Here is a 23,423-nt window from a genome sequence, read left to right as displayed (position 1 = left end):
TGACACGCCTAGATGCGCCTGTGTGAGTTTGCAGAGTCATTCAAGTCTTCCTTCCTCAATGCTCTCTTTGACAAATCTTCAGTGTTCTGTCCCAAAGTTAAAGAAACTCTAGTCAGGTGTGAGAAGGATGGGAAGACCCTATCTGCTGTGGCATACATTTTTCCATTCCCCAACGATCCTATGCTAGGAATCAAAGGAGTGGAAAGATGTGGTTCAGAAAGTCCCAAGGGCCTTTCCAAGACACATGTGGTGAGGGGTCCCCCCTCAGGGGAGAGGGGGAGCTTTAATGGAAGACGTTGACCCCGAGGCAGAGGTGGTCTGCAGAATCAGGGCTCCAGAGACTCTCTTTCTGACCAGCCCTACCATCTCTCCTGAAAGGGGGCCGGATTACTTACCTCTGGAAGTGGTCAGAGGAAGATTTTCTCTGCAAGCAAAAGCCTGGCAACAGATAACTACAGATATTTGGGTGCAGAGAATTATTACCAGAGCTTATTCTATACCCTTCACCCTTTATCCAAGACCTCTAATATGTCTCCCCGATATGCCACCCAATCAGAGAGACCAAGCAGCCTTATAAATCCAAAAGCTGCTACAAAAAAGAGAGTCATCCAAGAGTTCCCACCAGACCAGATAGGTTCCGAATTTTACTCAAGATTCTTTTTAATGCCAAAAAAGACAGGGGCTGGTGACCCGTACTGGATCTCAGCATTCTAAACAAATTTGTACAACAGTCCAAATTCTGGATGGTCACGATTCAATCTATACTTTCTTTTTTGGAGGAAAATGATTGGATGTGCTCTACAGACCTTCAAGACGTGTACTACCACATAAAAATGGACAAGCAGTCCAGAAGATTTCTAAACTTCTGGCTGAGAGCCAGTTATTTTCAACTCAGAGTGCTACCCTTATGGTCTCACCACAGCACCTAGGGTGTTCACCAAATGTATGGTAGCAGTGACAGCTAACATGAGACTGCATGGATTCCGGGGGTTTCCATATCTAGACAATTGGCTCATTACCACTCCCACCAGGCATCTACTACTTCAAGCAACAGAGTTCACTATGCATTCCTTCATGAGCTTGGGAATCACAGTCAATCAAACAAAATTAAAACTAAAGCCCTGTCAAGATTTAGAATTCATAGGAGCTCGTCTGAACAACGTTTCTTGTGTCGCCTCTCTTCCCCAACACAGATTACAGAAGATAAAATCCCAAGTACATCCCATTCTTTGCAAAAACAAAGTGCCAGTCCTTCTGGTCCTTCAAGCGTTGGGGTCCATAGCAGTGACCATCACTCTACTTCCATTAGCGAGGTGCCACATGCGCCTACTACAATGGCTTCTAGCTTCTTAATGGTTTATTCTAACTCATACAGTGAACTACCCCATATTAATAATCAGCCACTGCAAAAAAAAGACCTATACTAATGGATGGAATCTGAGAAAATCCTACTAGGTCGTCTCTTTGTGCCCCCTCAACCCAATGCCACAGTGGCTACAGATGCCTCCCAAATGGGGTGGGGGGCATTATCTGGGAAGGACAGTCCAAAGCACTTGGTTCCTGATAGAGGCTATTCTGCATATCAGTCTCCTGGAGTTGAGGGCAATGCTCCTAGCGTTGCAAGCCTTTCAATCTGTCCTCCTCCTAGAGACCACTGTGATGCAATCAGTCATGTCTGTAGCCTGGTACATCAACAAACAAGGGGGAACTAAGTCCTACCCCCTATGTCGAGAGGCCCTGAGTGTGTGGCAATAGGTGACTTCCTCCAACCACTTTCTGACAGCAATGCACACCCCTGGGAGTTTAAACGTGATAGCAGACAAACTGAGCAGATGCATTCTACTGCCTCATGAGTGGTCTGTTGATTCTGAGATAGTGAGGAGGATTTTTCGTCACTGGGGTCAGCCTTGTTGCAACCTTTTTGCATCAACCCAAAACAAGAAGTGCAAAAGCAACTATGCCCTGATCCCCCCTCAGGAGGAGTCACCGAGAGACACTCTTCTCCTCGATTAGCCCCTGGGTCTCCTCTAAGCCTTTACCTTCTTTCCTCTAATGCCACTTTTTCTCAGGAAAGCAGCCAGGTTGAGAAGCAAAGTGATCCACATTTACCTCGACAAATTTGGTTCCCCTTCCTGTGGCCTCATGTAGTTCATCGTCCATGGATTCTGGACAGAGTTCCAGACCTGCTGTCTCATCCTCAGGGACTGATGCACCCCAACCTTCAGAATTTCAAGCTGACAGCTTGGTTCCTCCAATTCTGATAGTCGCCAGACATAAAGATATACCTACTCCAGTGTGGAAAATTCTGCTGGCTTCCCACAGACCATCCAGCAGGAAAGTCTACTTTAGTAAGGGGAGGAGATTTTCAATCTGGGCATATAATAATGATCTCAATCCTTTCTCCACTCCAGTGGCGAAAGTTCTAGAATTTCTAACCATTCTTTTTGATCAAGGGGCCTCTGCCTCTACAGTTAAACTCCAATTAGCTGGCATTTCAAATTTCCATAATGGTTTCAGGGACCTTCCTCTAATTTCTCATAGACTATGTAAAGAATTCCTCAAAGGAACTCTGCACTTGAAGTCTCCTTTTAAAGACCCCCTACCTCCATGGGATTTGACCATGGTTCTCCAGTCTTCGGTGCTTCCCCCTTTGAGGAAGCAGCAACATGAAACCTACAGTTTCTTTCATGGAAAACGCTTTTCTTCATAGTTATAACTTCAGCAATATGTGTTTGTGAGATGCAGGCCTTATGCTCAAAATCACCTTACTTAATTTTTCACAAGGATAGAGTTTCTCTCAGAACCAATCCCTCCTTTCATCCAAAGGTAATCAGAGTCCAACATTAATCAACCATAGACTTGTCCATTTCCCCCCCCAATTTTTCCAACAAAGGTTGGGTATTGTCTACATTTAGTGGATGTTCACAGACAATTACGTTTCTATCTCAGCAGAACTAAAGGACTTAGAAAATCAGAACAGTTGTTTCCTTCTCTTGCCAAACTTTAGGGAAATCCATTTCCAAAGTCACCTTGTCTAAATGGCTAAGAGACTGCATCACTTACATATATAATAAAAAGAAGCTCAAATTACATGTGCCAGTTAGAGTGCATTCCACCAGGTCAATGCCTATTTCAGCTGTTTTCCACTCCAAAGATTCCATAAATGAAGTATGCACAGTAGCAAAGTAAGCTACTCCACATACCTTTATCACTCATTAAAAATTAGATCTGGTCTTCAGGGGAAGAGCTTCCTTTGGTTCTATGGCTCTCAGGAATATGCTTTCATAGGGCCACCCAGTATCGAAAGTAGCTGGGGACTCTTGTCCCAACAGTCAAGACTAGATGAAGATTCACAACATCAGATAAAGAAGTTATGTCTTACCATAACGTTCCATCTGTGTTGCCGATCTTCATCTATTCTTGGTATCCCATCCTCCTTCCCCCTCCTGTGAATTCCTGTAAGAGTGAACTCTTGTACACACACACATATACACACATATATATGGGTCTACACTGGTCAAAACACATTTGGTCGAAACTGACTTCACTAAGCACACTTGACTGAAAGCTCACTTCACTAAAAACTCATTTGGTCAAAACTCATTTCATCGAAAGTTATATATACCCATTTCACCACTATAGTGCGGTCCTGGAGTTAGAATATAAAGTAAAGGAGTGTGGGGGGCACAGCCCCCTACATAGTTTAGTTATAAGTTGTCTTTTGGAAAGAGTTACTTATTTAACTTAAGTATACATGTCTATATTTTAAAACATTTACCACAGGTGGGGGGCTGTGCCTCCCACATCCTCCCTTACTTAATATTCTAACTCCAGGGTCGCACTACAGTGGGGAAAAGGCCATGTATAACTTTCGACAAAATGAGTTTCAGTGAAATGAGTTTTCGATGAAGTGAGATTTCAGTGAAGTGTGCCTGGGAAACTGACTTTCGACCAAATGTGCTTTCAACCAAAGTAGACCCGAAATGCCAAAATCTCGACTTTTAAAAGAACATACCCAAAACATCGAGATTTTTGCTCACTCAGTACATCTGACAGAGTAGTCTGCGGGGAATTGTTAAAGTCTATCAACTCATTGCACAATGAAAAAAATCTGTTCCCAGTTACCTCTTTCTTCCCCATCACATCTCCAACATTTGCAATCTACCCAAGGAAAAATTCTTTGGAGTCTGTATTATAAAAATAACTATGCAAACCACTTCCAAGCAAAAGATCCTAAATCTTCCAGACTTGCATATTTGGGAGCCATACATATATCCTCCCATTGTTTCTTTGTGAACTGCTTATCCAGTCTCTCTTTCCAATCCTTTCTAACCTCCTCTGATTGATTCCTATAGTTATCATACAATATTTTATATGCTCTACTAATTATCCCATTTTAACAGCAGCTTCTGTTATAGATTTGACTACAAACTCCACCAGTGCTGGTCTTTCATTTGGGATCCCCCTATTTCTTTTTCTTTGTCTATATATCAGTCCTTGATAGGGAAAGCACTCTTTAGCCTGCAGTCCAAATGAATACTTGGACTCTTCCCATTCCCTCTGTGATTATTTCCTCCCAATACTTTGATTCCCTTGCCAGTTTTCTCCAATAAATTCCAGCCCCTCTTAACTATTCTCTGTACCACTACTTGCAGTCATCCCTGTTCTATCAATTAATACAAGTACTCTCCCTTTCCTTTGTCCCAGATATTCAACCAAATAACCATTATAAAATCATTTATCAAATTCACAGGTTCAGTTCATTCCAAATGTGTCACCTGTAGCATAGCTATTGGCACTCTGCATTCTTAATATAGTTTACTACTCTTTCTTTTTTGTATACACCTGTGAGACCATTCATATTCAAAGATAATATTTAAGTATTGCCATTATTCCCACCTGTTACACTCAACAGCTTTTTTAAAATTTCTAGATTCAACTTTTGTGTTATATGCATACCCTAATGCTTGTCAGGTTGATCTTTTATACAGTTGCTTCTTGTCATATCCATCTGAACCCATGTCACAGCAAGATTTTTTGTTTTAATGAAAACCCTCAAACACAAAACAAACACACACCCAGAACCTATTAACTTAATACAAACACATACATCTATGCACTGCTTCAAATAATGAAGTTTAAACATCCTAACAGGAACAACTGTCCCAAACTAACAGATACACTCACAGGCTTGAAATGACCCATAATGAAGGTTATCCATAACACATGGGCCTGTGCTGTCTGTTCTGTCTTATCTTAATTCCTCTCCCAGATGTAGAAAACAAATTGAATGCTTTCAGAAAACATTACTGTTCAACTACTGAAAGGAGAAAAGTATTCTGTTTTTATTGCTTTTACCAGCTTGTCTCCAAAGAAACACGAGAACCAGATACACAGTTGCCTTCAGCTACAAGCTTTTCATGTTGCATTGTGAACATGTATTTGCTAATGGAAAACTTTTCATCTCATTCAATGGTCTTTTATTTACTTCCTGCAGTTCCTTGCTTTTTTCTTGCAAGTTTTTAAATGGTTCTGCAGCATTTTTGCCAAAATGAAGGTTGTTATCCAGAGGAGAATTCCATGCTCTTGGCTTTAAAATCATCTGGAAGTTGTATTCTGTGCCAGAAGTATCTGCACAAGGTGGATGCAGTGGCAGCATATCTGACAACTGCTTCTGCAGCATCATAGCTGCAGTGGATAGAGTGCCTGGCTACTTGGGTGGCCAGTGACAATTTGCAGTAAATGTCAGATTTGGCTGGACAGTCCGGGGTGGTAGCCAACAAGGTGGAGGCATGAGAGACTAGGTCTAGGGCATACTTCACCATGTGTGTTTGGTTGTTTATAGCCCTGAAAGCTAGGGTAGAGGAGGTGTATATATTTTTCCCCATCCTGCCCGTGGTTTTGCTGTCTTTATCGGATGGCAGTAGGGAAGCAGAATGCAATTGCCTAGACTGTCTGTCTGGGGATACTGCAATAACAGCTGGGTCGGCCAAAGGTGGCTTTATTAGGAACTTATGGTCATCAGGGACTTTGTAAAACCTATCCAGCCTCTTAGGGGCAGGAGGTTGAGAGTCTGGGTTCTTGGAAACAGAAGTGAAGCCAAGAAATCTGGGAGTACTGGAGGGATGGCTGAAGGTGAAGGGGAGTCAAGCAGTAGAAGCTCAAAGTATCTTTTCTGGGTTTCAGAAGCTAAAGAAGTATCCCACTTGACACAGACTCTCATTTTTGAGATAGTCTCCCCAAATGATAAGTCTTCAGGTGGGGAGTCCCTTTCAAAAGAGGACTCTCCAGGTGAGTAATAGTTTATGGGAGAGGCAATCAGTGAAACATAGGAGACAGATTCCTCAGAGGAGGAATAAGACTGGTCTGGGTCTTCCTGGGTAACTGTTTGCTGAGTAGATGCTAAAGGCAGGGAGGAAGCAGAAGCTGGCCTAGAACTCAGTACAGGGATGCTAGTGGGAGTAGGGCCTGTAGACCTAAGAGCCATAAAGGCCTGCATCAAGGAGGAAGTGAAGGACTTCTAGTCTGGGACTGCCGGAGGCGTTGGGCTCAAGTATTTAGTTTTCTGCTTCTTTTTAAATGGAGTGTGCATCTGGGTGGGCAAGGAAATAGAGGCCTGCATTGGGGTAGGAGAGGTTTCGGTTGGTCGGTCCAGCAATGTCTCCCCCTTTGACGCCGGTTATGATTGACGTCTAAGTCAACTCCGCTGATGTGCTTTCCGTGGGTACTGACACAGCCTCTTCCAGAAAAGCTGTCGGAACCGGAGTAGTCGGGTGCCCCTTGGCCCCTAGAACGGTAGTCAGTGGGACATCCAAAGGTGGAGCGGCATCTGGAGAATGCTTGCAAACGTTGGCCTTCTTCTGTAGCCAACTCAGAATTCATCCTAAGCACGAGGCGTTTAAGCCTTTGGTTTTCTAAAAATAGATTTAATGCAGACAGACAACTGCGTAAGGTCTTGGGTACGAAGGACTGGCAAATAGAGCAGGCCTTGTGGTCATGCTTCTTACCTCAGTAAAAGACACAGCGGTCATGGGAGTCTTTGTGCGGAATCTGGCACCCACAACTACATTTACTCTTTTTCTCCGAAATAGGCTTGAGAAAAACAACTACAGCAAACAAGCTAAAGCTTAAGAGAGTATGAAAAAGGCAAGAGGTACTTATCTTTTATAAGTCTTCAGATGTACGAGCAAAGAGGTTGAAGTAATCGTCATATGTGGCTGAAAAGTTCTGGGGTCTTTGCGTGCCGACATCACATTTATAACTCCAAGGCTTATGGCCCTATGTGTACCATCCCACGCACCTACAACAGCCAGGCTTAAGATTTTGTATAGGAGCCGATGCAGGGTTGCCTGGGGGCTGGAAATCCCACAGTATGAATACTGCAACATGGGAATAGAAGGACATACACAGTTGCCTTCAGCTACAAGCTGCTCATGTTGCACTGTGAACATTTGTTAATGGAAAACTTTTCATCACATTCAATGTTCTTTTATTTACTTGGTGATGCTTAAACAGTGTTGCTACATCAAGTCAAGGGCCTTAAGCCAGTCATCCCCCCTATACAAAATTAAGAAGCAGCATATTGGTTTTACTTATGTCATGCTCTTTTGTCCAGGCTTTCTTCACTTTTTACACTGTAGTGCCTCATTTCTTAAAACCAAAGAAAGAAAAAGAAAGAAAGGAGGAAAAAAGGCACCTGTTTACTTTAGTATCCCTATTACTTACAAAAATAAGTGAAAAAGCTTTACAATATAACATGCCGTATACATCACGTTTTATAAAAATACTGTTAAGAACAAAGTGGTTTTACTTAGTTACCTCTTTCCTCCCTCTTCCCCTTTCCATAATGTTCTTCCAAACATTAATAACATGAAGTAGGGCATATACTTTGGAGTCCCCTACAAGTTTAACAAAGTCTATAATGTCCAATATTTCCAGGTTTTCTTGTTCTGTCATGTTTCACAAATATAATTAATGTTTTGTAATGTCACATTTGTCAATTTCCAAGTTGCTTGTTTTCTTCCTACTGATCTCTTTCTCCCAACTCCAGTCTGCTTCATTTCCAACGTAATCCTGGCTCTTGTAGTCAACTCCTATGCATTCTTCTGCCTCTCAAGCATTTTTCATTGGAACACTGGAAAAGGTTCCACTGGCATACTCTCTCTCTCTGAACTTTATTATCAGAAGAATAAGTAGCAGAATCCCCTTCTGTTTAATTGCTTTTTGTTGGACAAACTTTTGCATTTCCTCCTAGTGCGTTCTGCATCAAAAAATGACTCTGACCCTCCTGGAAAAAAATATGTAAAGACAGCTGGATATGGCAGCTTGAATCTCACACCTGCTTCTCAACATGCCCAGACTGCTGGAATAAACTTACTCCTCTTCTGCTTGGTGTACAGTGAGTAATCATTTTCCACAAAAACACTACTGTCGCCAAGTTTCAGTACTTTGTCCTTCTGCCATTGTTTTGTCAGAATCAACTCTTTCTGCTGGTAGGCTTGCATCTTTACTATTAGATGTTTTGGCTGCTTTCTCATGGTCAGGTTTGTAGCATACACAAAATGTGCCCCTTCAGTTAAACACTCCTGCTATGTAATAATAGTCCAGTTCCTTATTTGTGCTTTCATATAATTAACACAGTTTCTTTGGTACAGCAGAAAATCTCAGGTTTTCCTCAACTGCTCTCTGTCCCTCAATTCTACCACTTTTTGAAACATCTCTTCTTGAGCAGTCTCATACTCAGCCAGCCTTTTATTCATTTTGTCCTCTAATTTTTGCAGTTTTATCATCTCATCTGAATATCTATTCAAAGCTTCTTCCATTTTTTCCCAGCCTCTTTTATTTGAGATGATGTACTCCTTCTGTGTTTTTTTTTTATTATTTTAATCAGCTCTGTGCACATTTGGTTATTTTTTCCACTAGATTACTGGAAGTCATGTCTTGCACCAACAGCTGCAGGATTCTCCCCAGCCAGTGTTTTCTCACCTTTTGTGGGTGATTTTTTTTCAGGTTCCCTAAATTTCTTCTTTGCTGGCATGTACTGAAATGTACCCAAAAAGACACATTCACTGGTTGTCTTTTCTGAGTTTCTCTTTTCATAATGGAAGGGCTGAAATTAAGCTATTTACTCAGTGTGCAGCAATCTTGAAAGCATGAATTAACACCACAGTTATTATCAATTTAATTAATTAAGCACTCAGAAATATTATAACATGCACTAAAGATTGCTCAATGCGGTTATGACAACAGCAAAAAAGCCTAGCACTATGAAATGGAAGTAATTTGAAAATCTAAAGTTAAAAGGTATAATAATATTAAAGAATTAGTTACCATGGAAAAATGTGGCTTTAAACATAAAGCTAGGTGGAAATTTTTTAACCAGTGGGTATTCAGGGAATTCTAGTAAAATACTAGAGTACAAAACACAATTTAAGGATGCAATTTTACCCCAAGGATTTCAGTGCAGCTCAGTTTCTAATTTACACAGTGGTATATTGCCTTTGTCAGTATTCAAACTGCAAATTTTGCTTTATACAGCTATATGCAGTAACCAAAATGTTGCACTTGCTGATGAAATATAAGCATTTTTTACTTCTGACCTAACTAGGACATGTATTCTGACAAGAATTTCACCCAGTCTTGACAGCAAAGGTCAAATAGGCTGCAGGTAGAAACTTGGTATAGTGCCAGACTGTGACAACAAAAGACATGAAATTATGATTTCCTAGCTGCATATGAAGCTGCAAGTCTCTTCTTCTTGTTCTTCTATTGCAGTTCAAAACAACAAAAAATCATGTAATTATAGTAAGACATATGAGTACCAAACATCATCAGGCATGCTATTCCCCCTCCAAGTATTTCAGTTTGTTGCACCTCAATTCTGATTTCAAAGCAGAACACCACCATTGCTAGCACACACAGTGCAGATGTCAATACAATAACGTAAATATTGTCTTGACTGGAAGACTGGTAAAATTTTCTTTTATTTTTGATGTAACTTCAATATAAATATATCTTTTGTATATATGATACATTTTGCCACTTTTTACAGAAGTTACATACATCAAATGAATTAAAAGTGAGTATAACAGTCTGGCACATTCTAATAGCCATGAAGCCCCACTAGTGGGGGCTGTCAATACAATGACACACATGTGAAACAATGACATTTTCTAGTAAAAAACTGCGTTGTGCTTTTATGTGCAAAAACAGCAGAATAGCTGAATGCTGAATTTCTGTATGCAAAGTCACAATTCTATACAATCCCCTTTATTCTGTAACATTTCAAACATCACCAGACATAATCTTCAGGGACAAGCTGACAGAGAATTTATATTTTATCCTATTGATCAAAACATATTTAAGGTTTTGCATTTGCTGCCTGTGAGGAAAACATACTTTTGTGAGATGAGTCTAAAGACATCTACATTAGGCAAACCATGAAATAATCTGGCAACAGTTTTGGAAGCCTAAACATGGGTTGTGCCTTTGATGTTTTTATCAAAATATAAAACGCTTTAGCTTTAAGCTCCATTTGCACAGATTCTGCTTCAAATGGAATGTGCCCCTTCTGAGAAAGCATACAATCTTTGATTGTGAAAAAAAATCACATACACACAGTGGCCACACAGATTTCATAGTTGGCAAGCCATATCAATATTAATTTGACAGCAATGCTACAAATTTCCTTTGCTTTCAGAAAAACCTGCCCATAAAAATGGCAGTCACATTCTGAGCAATAATGTTATCACTCTTGAGAAGACTATGAAAGGGCATCGTAAACATATTTCAATTTGTTGCTTTCAAAAAATATATGGCCTCCTGAAAAGACACACAATATTACTTCAGAGGGGGTAATATAAGTGTACTCTTTCATATACAGCATGCCTCCTCATCTCCACACAAAAAAAGAGACATATTCTTTGTATACCTGATATTCAATAGTGTGGAAAGTGAAAGAAACAATGACCACACTAATGAATTCAGATTCCTGCTCTTGCACTAATACAAAATGCCCCCACCCAAAGCTAGTCATATCATTAATTGTTTGACACAAATCATGAAAGTACCTTCTAATTTGTTCACACACCCTGCACACCAAAGCAAGGCAAACACTTTCTAAGCACATTTCTGATGTGTGTGCATGGGATATACATTTCTGAGGAGCAAGCCAAAAATCAGTGGCCTGTAGCTGACCAAGTTTGCAAATGACTGCAAGATGGGTGCTGTCTTAAATTCCCCTAGTGATTTGGACATCCTCCAAGAGGGCCTTACCCAAACTAATGACTGGTGCCAGAAGCATGGCCTCAAACAGAATACCAAGAAATGCATCATTATCCCCTTTGAAGAAAATGGTGTCCCCACTACTTATCACATTAATAACAATGTGCTAAGCACGCAATCAGTTGTGAAGGACTTGGGCACCCAGGTTGATAGCAACCTGACTTTTGAACACCACATTGCCTCCATTGTACGGAAGTCTTTCTACATGGCCCACCTCATAAGTAAGGGTATCTCATCCAGGAACAAGGAGGTCAAAACATCCCTGTACACTCCCTTATCATACCCATTATCAAGTACAATGCCCCCTTTGGCATGCACCTTGCCAAGCACATGCAGCAGCTGGAGAGACCACAGAGGTTACTGACCAGGAAAATCCAGGGTCTCAAACACCTATCCGATACAGGTAGGCTAAAAGCTCTGTCCCTCTACTCAATCTCATACAGACTACTCACAGGTGACCTGTGTCTGGCCGTCTCAGACCCAACCTTGATGGTGTTGCTGCATATCCTTAAGTCAAGCTCCAAGGTCTCAACCTGGTCTGTGACATTAACAGAACTTGTTGGCAGGATAGATAGCAGCAGATAGGAACACAGTCTCACACAAGACAAACAGATCATTATCTGGAATGTATTACTTTAGAAGGGCTTGATCTGGACACAGCTACTAAATCCACAGTGCTAGGAGAGGGAGCTAGAGGAGTGACTCAGGGAGTCCAGCAGCATGTTTACTTCCCCTGCAGTGTGAACTAGTGAGATGACGATGCCCTCATCTATGATCAACTGCCATATGAACACCACCTTTCTGCACATACAGCCATTCATTGTGCTTTCACTTCTGTTTAAAGGTCACACAAGTTGGGTTGTTGTCAGACTAGATTAGGAAGGGAAAAAGGTGCAGCTTCTTCTAGAAGTCCTGAAGCCTAGCAGGACTGCCCATAATTCCATCAAGTAAATGCAAATCCCCATTTCCAAGGGAAACAGGTCCTTTTAACTGTGCCACAGATGAATGAAATTCCACACCCAGCCAGCAAAGCACATATCACTAAGAACTGTAACAGACCTGACAAAAGGAAAGCAAGGCCCAAATGGAGATTGGTGAAAATAACTCACATTCCAGGCTCTAGCACCAAAGATATGACATACCAAGAAAAGATATGTAATCATGTGGTAGGCTCTGAAACCACTGATACCATACATTCAAGTGCATTAATCTGGCCTCAAGAGTGCAAACAACAAAACCACAGCTAAGTTATCTAGCACTCTGTACAGCTCCCTGATTTGGCACTCCCCACCAAACTTTAAGGGGGTGACTAAATAAAACAAAAAAATGTCCATTTTACTACTCAAAATGTCCTCTCCAATTTGTTGTAAAATACTTTTCCGCACTGGAAACTGTAGCACAGCACTTGTTATAAATGTAACAAAGCAGCTTGCTGCAGTTTTAATACCACACATGAAGCACTTTAGCCATAACTACAAATATACTGTACTACCGTCCCAACAGTATCTGCAGATTGCACCCCCTAACACCTTGCGCCAAGGACAGCTGTCTACTTCACCTTGCCCAAGCTTCACCTCTGGCAAACAGTACCATTAAGAATCATGGCAGCTATCAAGCCCATAATTAATTTTAGGGTCCGAACCTGAATTCTGTATTGTATCCTGAATCAGGAAAAGTCTTTTCTCCTGAGCCTCTAAGCAGGAAAGAATGGCCTGCAATGGATAGTGTTCAACACTGCACTGGTAAAGGCAATCATCTTAAAGAAGGGATAGTTCAGAAAAAAGGGAGAGGAACAAAGGATAACCTCATTTGATGTAGAATGGCAGGAATTTAGGAATAAATGCAGCAGGCTCAAAAGTGCAACGAGCACATTGGAACAACAGAACAGTCTAATTCCCAAGCAATTCCTCATATTGCAGCTAATGATTAATGAGAATAGGGTGAAAGACACTGACACTTATGGATGTGCAGTTAAGAAACTGATGGTCCAACTCACCTTTTCAGAATGCTTGTTAACTAGAGAGTTAAGGGAAAAGGCCACAAAGTTGGGGGAATATAAGAAAGGATGGTGTACAAAAATTGGTTTAGCCTTTTTGATATAAGAGGCAGTGATAACGGTTGAAGGGAATGACAGCAGCATGATATTATATATCTGATAACATAAATTACAAGATGACTATCTTACCACTGGAAAGAAAGGAAATCTGGGATCACTACATGATGAGGAAGAAAATATAAAATTTCTAAAGCAGTTCCTTATAGAGAATGTGTCCATGTCAAGGCTTACCAGAGTAGAACTGCTTTACATAATTTTCTACAAAAAGACACATGAATACTGAGACACAGATTTAAAGAGAAAATACAAGTTTGTTGTTAGAGTGCCAGCAAGTAGGTGGATGCTGTACATGCTTTTAAATATTAAGAAGGCTACCATGAAAATAGTAAGAAACACAACAAGTTGGTTACATCGTTTTTTTGAAAACGGAGACTTTTGGTAAAAGTTCAAATATACGTAATTTTAATTTGAACTTTTACCAAAAGTCTCCGTTTTCAAAAAACCGATGTAACCAACTTGTTGTGTTTCCTAGTTCAGTGTGCTGATTTGGTTTGAACATGAAAATAGTAAGAGTTTTGATGTGGCTGAAAAAAAAAGAGAAATGATACTCTGTGATGTCAGTCTTATTACCATGGCTTAACAGTTGTACATGTTACCTATGTCAGAAATACAGGTAGAACAATAAAAGAAAGAATATGCAAACATCAGTGGCATAAAGTGATGAAGTCCTGACTATAATCCAGATGACTCAAACTGGATTAGCAGCTTGAACACCTGTTGGATGTGGTGTGAGGAAAGGGAGGAGTGACATGGCCCTGCTGGCTCACCTTTCCCTCTCTGGGGAAGTGGGATGGTATTGAAGTACATGTAAAGGGTGAATGTTCCCTGACAGAGACCACTGACTACACAGGAAGGCTGGCTTCATGAAAGAGTAAAGCTGCCTAATGCCACCACATCAAATCCTGCAGCAATACGGGGCATGTTCTGTTGGTTCAGGGCTTAAAAGCAAAAGCTTGGTCTTTGATAAGATGATGGCTCCACTCTTACTACTTGGAGCTTACCTCTAGGAGGAATGAATAAGCTGCTGGGCTCCTGCTTTCTGAGGATATGGATGGGATAACTCTATGCAAAGGAGCAAGCCTGATGATCAAATAAAGCATGAGAAAATAAACTAAGCCTATCTATATCTATGTAATTATCTATCTACATAAAAGGATGGTAAAAACACTGTGAGCATCATATGCTATACTTACCATGTCCAAAGCTACTTGAATTTTAACCCTTTTGACATCAGAATTGGAGTAAGTCCCTGTGAGGAAATTCTGGATACGCAGCCAACTACATTCTGACTGGGTAGGTATTCTCCTAGGGTTATTTGGCACATTCTTTGAGCTAAATAAAAAGAGAAGAAATTTACTACTATGAATTTACAATGTTTTTTTTTTAATGTGAAGTTAAGATGTCTTCCCTGAAAGAGTAGAGAAGACAGAATATTTTAACCATGAACTCCTTTTCATAAAACAATTACCTTCAAATCACTAAACATAACTTCTCCCCTGTGAAAACACATCGGTAAATAAATAGTAATCAATGATTATTTTTATCTAAATCTGACTATGTGAAAGTGAAAACAATACAATGAACGGATGTCATTCTAAAAATTGTTAAAGGAAATTTGCAGTTCCATATTGGCTTTAAAGGAAACAATGTAATTATAAAAAGAAACTTACAATTCATGACATCTCACATAAGCATGTTGAATATTTACAGCATTTAATGAGATGTTGTTTCACATTTCTGACAAGACTGTATACTGTAATGAATAAAGACAATAAGAGGTAAATAAGCTACAGAAAACAGGTTCAGATTTTCTTTCTGCAAACCCCTGTGTATGCTGTGACTAAACAAAACTTTAAAACATGTCACTGTAATACAGGTATTAAAAAGAATTAATGACTTAGATAAAATAAAATTGTCCCCAAATAAAGCCTATAAAAAAAGATTGATGTTATTCCAATAAGGTACAACACAATCAAAGAACATGTGTTGCCAATCTGCTCTCCAACAAACTTGCTTCTTTTTAAACATTAATTCAATTTTATAAGGTGTGAAGAAAGATATATGCAATCATTTCCAAGTAAAAGGTTTCCATCTAAGAGAAGACGTTTTCTGTTTAGAAGATATTAAATAATATTTTTTATACTCTTCACCTGGAGGTCTGCTATCAATGTGAGTAAAATAGTTCCAATAACTGTCATTGCAACGTTTTGTTTCTTTCCTCACCACTATAAATAATTTGGATAACAGACCCTCTCCCAGTGTGTTTTGTTGTATTATTATTATTATTATTATTATTATTATTATTATTATTATTATTATTAAACGTTCAATTAATTTTGGGATAATATCTCTTACCCTTGGTTGCATTAACTTAAGTTTACCTTCTACATACTGTCTTGCAAGACACATCCAACCACAGATCTTTGCTTAAATCATATTTACTTATGATATAATCAACAAAATGCAGTTTTTCATTACTCATTAATTGAAACCAATATATCAGATTTTGTTTTCTTTAGGTGTAATCATTTTGTCTGAAATTGAAGTGAAAATATTATTTTGAGTATATGCTGTAGGGAAAAGAAGAAATATCCATGTCTTATATGTTGGATTTCTATAAATTAAGTTTCTAAAGGAATTGTTGGGTGTTATTTCTTAATTTCCTTATGTAAGTAAATAAGGACTTGTAATTATCCTTAGCTTCCAGTACTAGTCTAAGTTCATAGGATGCCTTTGTTTTCCTGATGGTAATTTTCAATACCTTTAATCATTTTTTGATGCTGACGTTGGTTTCTGGGTCTTTAGTTCTAAATTCTAAGAAGCTTTTTCCTTTTATTGCACTGTTTATTTATGCATATAGACCACCAGGCTGATTTGCTTTTCTGCTTTTCATTTTTAGATCTGGTAGGGACTGTCAGATTAATAAAATTTTCAAGGTGAGCATAGAATTTATATGCATAACTACGAACCAGGTAAACATTTTGGGGGTTACAATTACAACTGAACTTTGAGACTTCAGCACACAATTGTAGGAGGGTTTGTACATTTGACAACTTTAAATTTGTTGGTTTGGTGATTTTGAAGGTTAACAGTTAGCAATCTGACTTGACCGGGGAACAGTGAGGTAGTGTACACAGATGCAATATTTTAAGGACCAGATCAATAATAGTCTGTCCTCTGAGGGACTGCTTGACTTGACTATCTGACCCCGAAAATTACTGACGTGTTATTGTCAATCTCACCTTTATTCTCACTGATGGGTGGGATATGATGTGTTAGATCCATCTCAGCCTTTCCAATAGCTCGAAAATCTTCAGCACAGCTCATGGGCTTCTTACCTACCCAGAATGCAGTTCCTCTGCTTCCCCAGATCTCATTTGCCACGCTGTGGGAAGGTTCTTCAAGCAAGCTCAGGGCCAAGTTCAATTAAACATTTTTCTCTTTAACTGCATTTTTTCTCATATTTCTACAATTAATAGTTAGTTGTAATTTTTCGTTATTTCTTCCCTTTGTTAGTGCCCTTTTTGAACACAGGAGTGTTGTTTCGCACCCGTTTTACTTACAAGGTGTTCCCCTTCCCATTGTTTTTGGAATTATTATAACTGCAGTGAGTTCTTCTTTACTGGTTCCCATTCATTTTAGTTAGAGAATGGTCACTAAGCCTTTGTTGAAAGTCCATTTAAGTTAGAGGACTTTTCTACTGGTTTCAAGTCCGTTTAAGTTAGAGGAATTTCTCTACTTTTCCGAAGTCCATTTAATTTAGAGGACTTCCCCTTTCCTCTCCCTCCATTTCCCCCTTCTGCCCCTTGAAGTCCATTTAAATTAGAGGCCTTCCTTCTTCACTAACCTTATCATACTGTTGCTGAACAGTTTGTTATGGCTGTTAGTATAGTTTAAATAGCTTAATAGTATAATTTCTTTGTATTAGTTATTTGCACTTTCTGTTTCAGTGCTTTCTTTAGGCTGCCTTCGAACATGTCGCAAAAGGAAGACAAACCTTTGGGCTTAAAGAAATGTGAGAAATGCAGCAAGATGCCGCCCCTCAGTGATTTGCACACACTGATTTTACTGTTTGGGACCTCTTCATTTGTAAGAATCATGCTCTGTCATGCCTTTAATTCAAGGGCATTATTATAATGTTAAAACAAGTTGACACTGAAAGGATTGATTAAACCCCCCCTTCTCTGAGGTTATCTCATCAATCCCTCCTCTCCTAAATCTGACAAGTCTGAGAGGTCAGGGAAATGGTCATCTCCTGCTCCAAAAGCCTTGTCAGAGCTGAGATCCAAGCAATGAAAGTTGTCTGCTCCAACAATACCTATGGAGCAGACAACTGCTACAGAGCTGAGAACCACCTCGGATCACTCCAAACCTTCAGATCTGAAGACATCCATAGAGTCAGCCCCGAAGTCCCCACTGACATCTGAGTTTCATTATCGGAGCAGTTCTCCATCCATGGAGCTGATTACAACTCGGTTTCCATCACCCTTTCTTGCTAGATCCAGATCACCAACACTGTCCACAAGGTCTATCAGGAGCCTCTCTGATGAAGATGTGGACAGAGTGGTGCAGAGGCTTCTTAAGACACCTGCCGTGGCCAAGCTTCTTTTGGATCCAAACCCAAAGGAGTTGGATCAGACTCGTATTACCCCAGTGGCGGCTACTCCTCCTCTGAGCTGTCCCTCGGTCTCACAGCCAGAAGACTTTGATATCTAGCTAGTGTCTGTATTGGATCAGAGACCAACTATTGGTTCTTCAGATCCGGTGTCTGCCCAGAGTGTTTCCGCCCAGTCAGAGCAGGAAACCTCTGGAAGCCAACACTTGCCATTCAGGTCCATGGAGTAGATTTGGGCCACTTTGGATCCGACACTGTCTTATGGGGGCTCGGCTCAGATGGGTTTGGCTCCTCTTCCTCGGAACTTCCTTCACTGTCGCTGAGTGTTCTCTCTGGCCCAACATCTTTGTTGTCAGGTCTAGAGAGTTCCTCGGAGCAGGGGTGGTCTGTTTTTGAGGTTATGAGGAGGGCAATGACTGCTCCTCAGTCTCAGAGACAGTCTCCATCAGAGCTTTCTCCCTCTACAGCACAGGTGTCTTTTCCTCTTCACCCTCATCCACAGGATCACAGGGATACAAGGACTCAGGATGTTCTCCAGGGGACTTGCCCCCTTCTGAAACTTCTCTACAATATCCCACTGAAGAATTCCCTCAGAAGAGGACATGCAAGAGGAAGCATCGACTCCCCACAGGAGTCAGTCACTTCAGATAATGACCTTGATGAAGCAGAATGGTCCCCACGATTGCCTCCTGAAGATGTCTCCTTTGGAGACATCCTAGAAATCCTGAAACAGAGAGGTGGCTGGCAGTCCTCATCCCCTTCTACTGAGGAGATGGTATACCTGAAGGCTTTTGGATCCCACCCTCCAACATCCTGGGCGACTCCGACATTTGACAACCTTATCCAGTTAATATCTCGAAAGGCATGGGAGACCCCAGACTCCAAAGCCTATTCCTAGGATGCCAAAAGTACAGTTTTGCGCCATCTTCCTCAGTGTTTCTTGCCCCAGATGCCAGAAGCCCTCCTGAAGGGCTAAAATGGATAGATGCCAATGTTTCCAAAAGGATAGAGACATCTACATTTATGGTGTAGGTAAAAACTGTACTATGTCCTTCATGGATATGCATCTGCAGTCAAGCTGGGGTAGAAATACCATAGCCAACTAGGAGGAGAGGAAAAAGATAAATTATGTGTTATGGCAAATGTATGCACGGGTCCAAGCAGTAGCCCTCAATAATGTCTTTGTTTTCCTCCTCGTAGAAGGCTGTGGTGGTGGCTGTTGCCCTTGTAGAATGAGGTCTTATATTTCTGTAGATGTTTTTTCCATGTGGAGAAGTAACAGAATGTTCAATTCCCATCCCCTAATTGATTGTCTGTTTGAAGCTTTTTTTCCTCTTCCTGTTGCATAGGCCTTGCAAAGTTGGTCAGTCTTTCTGCTGCTTTGGTTTCTGTTTTGTAGTAGTAGCTGCTGTCTATGTAGTCCAAGAAAGGTATGCAGTATACTTTCTTTTCTGTTTTGTGGGTTGGGAAAGGGAAGAGGTAGGTGGATTGCCTGTAGGTTAGACACTGGATACCACCTTAGGCAAGGATGTTGGATTAGTGCCTCATGGATACTCTATCTTGGTGGAAGATGTATAAGGTTTAGGGCCTGTAGTTCTGAAACCTCTCTGAAACCACTCCTTGCTGAGGTAAGCAGTTTGCCATGGGCAAGTTTTTCCATGACAGGTGTTGTAAGTCTCTGCTGTTACTGCTGGCTCAAGTGATCTAGCACGTAGTTTTAAAGTTTTTTAGTTCCCAAGCTGTGTGGTGGTGGAGGTAATTTCTTGGAGGTTTTACATTCTTGATTCCTCTGAGGCAGAGGGAGCGCAAAAACAGGTGTATCAAAGCTGTATTCTGCTCAAAAATAGCTGATGCATGTATCTTGATGGACTGTAGTTGTTCTGAGTTAGCATCAAAGGCATCAGGGTATTGGCCACATATTGTTCGAGAGACAAGCCTTTTAGTAGTGGATACCAGTGTTGTCTTGGCCAGGAACTAGCTATCAGGATTATGGATGGATCTTCTTCCTTTTTAGAATTACTTTGTGTATCAGGGAGAGGAGGGGTGGGAATGCATATGGCCCTTCCAGCTGGAGGAAGCGCCACCACTTTTCCCATTGGAGATGTAGTGGGATGTCCCTTGTGCAGAATTTTTTTTGAGTTGGTGATTGTGAGGAATTTCAAATAGATTCTTCGGTGTTGCTTCTTGTTCTGTCGGGTCTGATGTCCGGGTGGTGCAGGTGCGTGTGAGCATCTGATGTGGTCCTGCTTAAATGTCCGCTGTCTAGCTTTAGTTTCCTGGTACAAATCTTGTTGTAGCTAGTGTAGGGATGTTGTAGCTGAGTACTTAGGAGTCCACAGGTTTCTGCATAGGGGGGCGCCCAGAGGTACTCCATGTTTTGTTGATGTACCACATGACTGTGGTGTGTGTCTGTCCTGATCAACAGCTGGCTCCTTTGAGAAATGGTCTTGAACTTTGGATAGCCAGTTTGGAGCCAGTTTTTCTTTTGATGTTTTCTTGCAGTTGATGATGAGCAGGTGACCACCCCCCATAAGTTTGTCCAGAATTGCGGCCCCATCCTAGGTCTGAAGCATCTGTTGTAATGCCTGGCTTGCTTTGACATCTGTGAAGGGAAGGGCTTGACATCTCTGTGACTCCACTGGGCCAGCATTAAATTTAAGCATGGAATTAGTGGGCCTGTTGTTCCGAGGCTGTTAGTGTGTTTTCTGTTTGAGGCTGTGTAGGGTTGTACATTCTGTTTCTTATCCAGTAGGTACCTGCATAGTTTTCTCCATGAAGCATGAAGGCCATAACCAAAAAGCCGCATGATGCTTTGTTCTTGTTTGTTTTTTGCAGAACTTTCTTGACAAGAGTTTGTTCAGGAGTTCTTTTTGTTTTTCTGTAGTTAGGTTCTTTTGTTGTCTGTAGTTAGGAATGCCATCTTGTCCAAATTTGGTAATTCTCTTGTGTAATGTTTGTTTGGGATGATATCAGTGCTTGACTTTTCAATACGTGAAGTACAATGAATCTGTTGTTGCAGTAAATTTGTTTGCAAATTTCTGTTTGTCAACTGCAGGTATTTTTGGTAAAGTGGGCAGTCGTTGCGGGCCTTGGTCAAATGAATTGAGTACATTTGCAGGTACTGATTGATACAGGCATGTTGATAAACAAAAGGCAAGCGATAGATAAATAAAGGCAATGCTGAGGAATTATTAATTTTCCTGCTGGAAAAATGAAATTACGACGGCAGGAATTGCAGTGAAGATAGGGAGAGTTGGTATACCTCACCAGATCTCCTTACCAGCGACCTGTAGGCCTCCTGTAGGGTTACTGGGTTGCTGTGGGGGACAATTTTGAATTGGACAGGTTATGACAGGTGGTTTGTGGTGGACAGATTTTTTGACTTTCTCTTTTCCTTCAACAGGGAACTAGAAGTCGTCTGAAACCCCTTTCTTTCCGCTCCTGCAGGTACTTTTTTCTCCGGCTCATGTTGTAAAACTCCATTTTTTTGATTGGAAGTAGATTTTTTGATCCTTTGAGATTTGGGCATAGTGTGGAAGTGGGGTATAGTGTGGAAGTGTAATCCCGGTAACCTGTATGTTGTTATTGCAGATGTGGTGCCAGTTTGTTATGTAGTTGCCAGTTCTTTGCAAAATTAGACTGTTATTTGCTCCTGGAGTGGGTTATTTAAGTAAGTCACTGTGGCAGTTGAAGTATGAGATCACTGTGGTCTGCCATGCCTCTGCTGCTGTGCTGTGGCTGTAGTCCTGCCCTTGCCCTTCTGGTCTGCGTCCTCTGCTGCCTCTCTGCGTGTATCTTTGCCTTTCTGCCTCTTCTAGTCTAGGAAAAATGGCATGGAAATTGGCCAGGAGTCAGGGGAAGGGACTGGAGAAGCAGTTCCTGCTAAAAAACAGGGGTTGAACCTGCAGGAAATCTTGGCCATTTTCTTTGAACTGATTTGCCTTTTCTTCCATTTTCTTCCTTAACCTGCTGGGCAGGCATCTAACAATCAAACTTGTCTTATCCATAGGAGCATCTGCTTAGCTAGCTTTTATGCCTTTCTGAGTTTGGCTTGCTCCTTTGTTCATACATGCCCATCACTGTGCCAGTCATGGCTCATCATTTTAAAGGATGGCTCACCCACTGAAGAGAGATATTTATGGCCCATTTTTAAGGGAATATTTTATAACCTGCTCCATATTTTACCATTCTATTACATATTCTTCACAAATCAAGCATTTGGTCAACTGATTAGTATCATGTGATCAAGGCTAATAAAAGCTGAAGGGTATTGTATTATGTAAAACTGGCTGTTTAAAACTCTTGCTTTAGAGAGTAGCTGAGTGTATTTAGAAGGTGGTTATGCTGCTATGGTTGGGTGCTTCCCTTATGCAGGGGCCTTAGCAACTGCCTTTGGCAGGGTGGGATGAAGTGTGGGTTTGTAGTCTACTGGGTCTGCAAGGGGGCCTTGGGGGGGCTGGTCTGAGTGTCAGGCACCTGCTGGAAATCTGTCTGGTTTGGCAAAGAAGGAGGGGTAATGAGTCTGAGTGAGAGCAGACATCATTGAAAGGGAAGCCTACCTTTTAAGTAAGGAGGAATTTCTAAGGGCCTGAGAGAATCTGAAGGTTCTGGTTAAGCTGCTTTCAAAGGCTCTTCAGGAGAGGAAGTAGCTGGGACTGGAATTCTTTTGTGGCATGAGCTCGAATGAAGGAGGATTCTTCTGGAGGAAAATGTCTGAATGGTCAGTTCAGCATCAAGGTCTCAAAGAGTGAATCAGGAGCTCAGTTTGGTCAGTAATGTCCTGGGCATGCCCTGATCATCTGAGGGGAGGCTTTTGGGCTCAGCTGAGAAAGAGTCTCTCTTGTCTCAAATCTTCTTGAGGTCTGGGTGGGGAGGGAAGGAGGGTGGTTTAACAGGCACTGATTTGGCAGGAGCATTTGGGGCTGGAAGCTGGCGAAGGTTGAGGTGGTTTAAGCTGCAGGCCCAGTAGCAACTTGGCTGCTTTAGCAGGCATCAGGCATAATGGACATGGCAGCTCAGTCAGTGGCAGCACCTGCGTGCTTTCAGAGAGACATTCAGGGGGCTAGTCAATGACAAGTGCAGATGTAAGTCGGCTGTAGTAGATTCAATGTGCAGCAGGGGCCTCAAATGTAAGCAGATTGACTGTACCTATATCAGTTCAGCCGGTTCCACGGCCGAACCGGGGTCTTACCAGCGGTTTTGCCTTTGCGTGGTTGTAGCGGAAACCTCACACGACAATGTGTCGGTCTTTCAGACCGAAAAACTGTTCTGCAAGGTTGTAGGTGGTGACGGCGTATAACAATTGAAGAGCGAAGAATGTTCTGCAAACTCCGACCGGTACTGTAGGCTGCGTGTCGGGCAGAAGGAAAGACAGGCGAAAAGGCTGCTACATTATGAGGGCTGGTTAAA

General features: G+C 41.3%; 1 protein-coding gene across 2 annotated transcripts in view; it reads right to left on the bottom strand.

The window, feature by feature from the left end:
- The window catches only part of USP40 (ubiquitin specific peptidase 40), a 3,368,940-nt gene that overhangs the window by 1,367,132 nt on the left and 1,978,385 nt on the right, over positions 1–23,423 (bottom strand). For both annotated transcript variants that reach the window (XM_044075047.1, XM_044075048.1), the window contains one exon: positions 14,593–14,731. In XM_044075047.1, coding sequence (XP_043930982.1) covers positions 14,593–14,731 — 139 coding nt within the window. The remainder of the gene's footprint in view (positions 1–14,592; positions 14,732–23,423) is intronic.

Source organism: Protopterus annectens, chromosome 6.part0 (genome assembly GCF_019279795.1).
Source record: "Protopterus annectens isolate FY-2018-M chromosome 6.part0, PAN1.0, whole genome shotgun sequence".
NCBI classification, from domain to species: Eukaryota; Metazoa; Chordata; order Ceratodontiformes; family Protopteridae; genus Protopterus; species Protopterus annectens.
The sequence above is the reverse complement of the archived record's forward strand: the minus strand, read 5'-3'. Positions and strand labels throughout refer to the sequence as shown.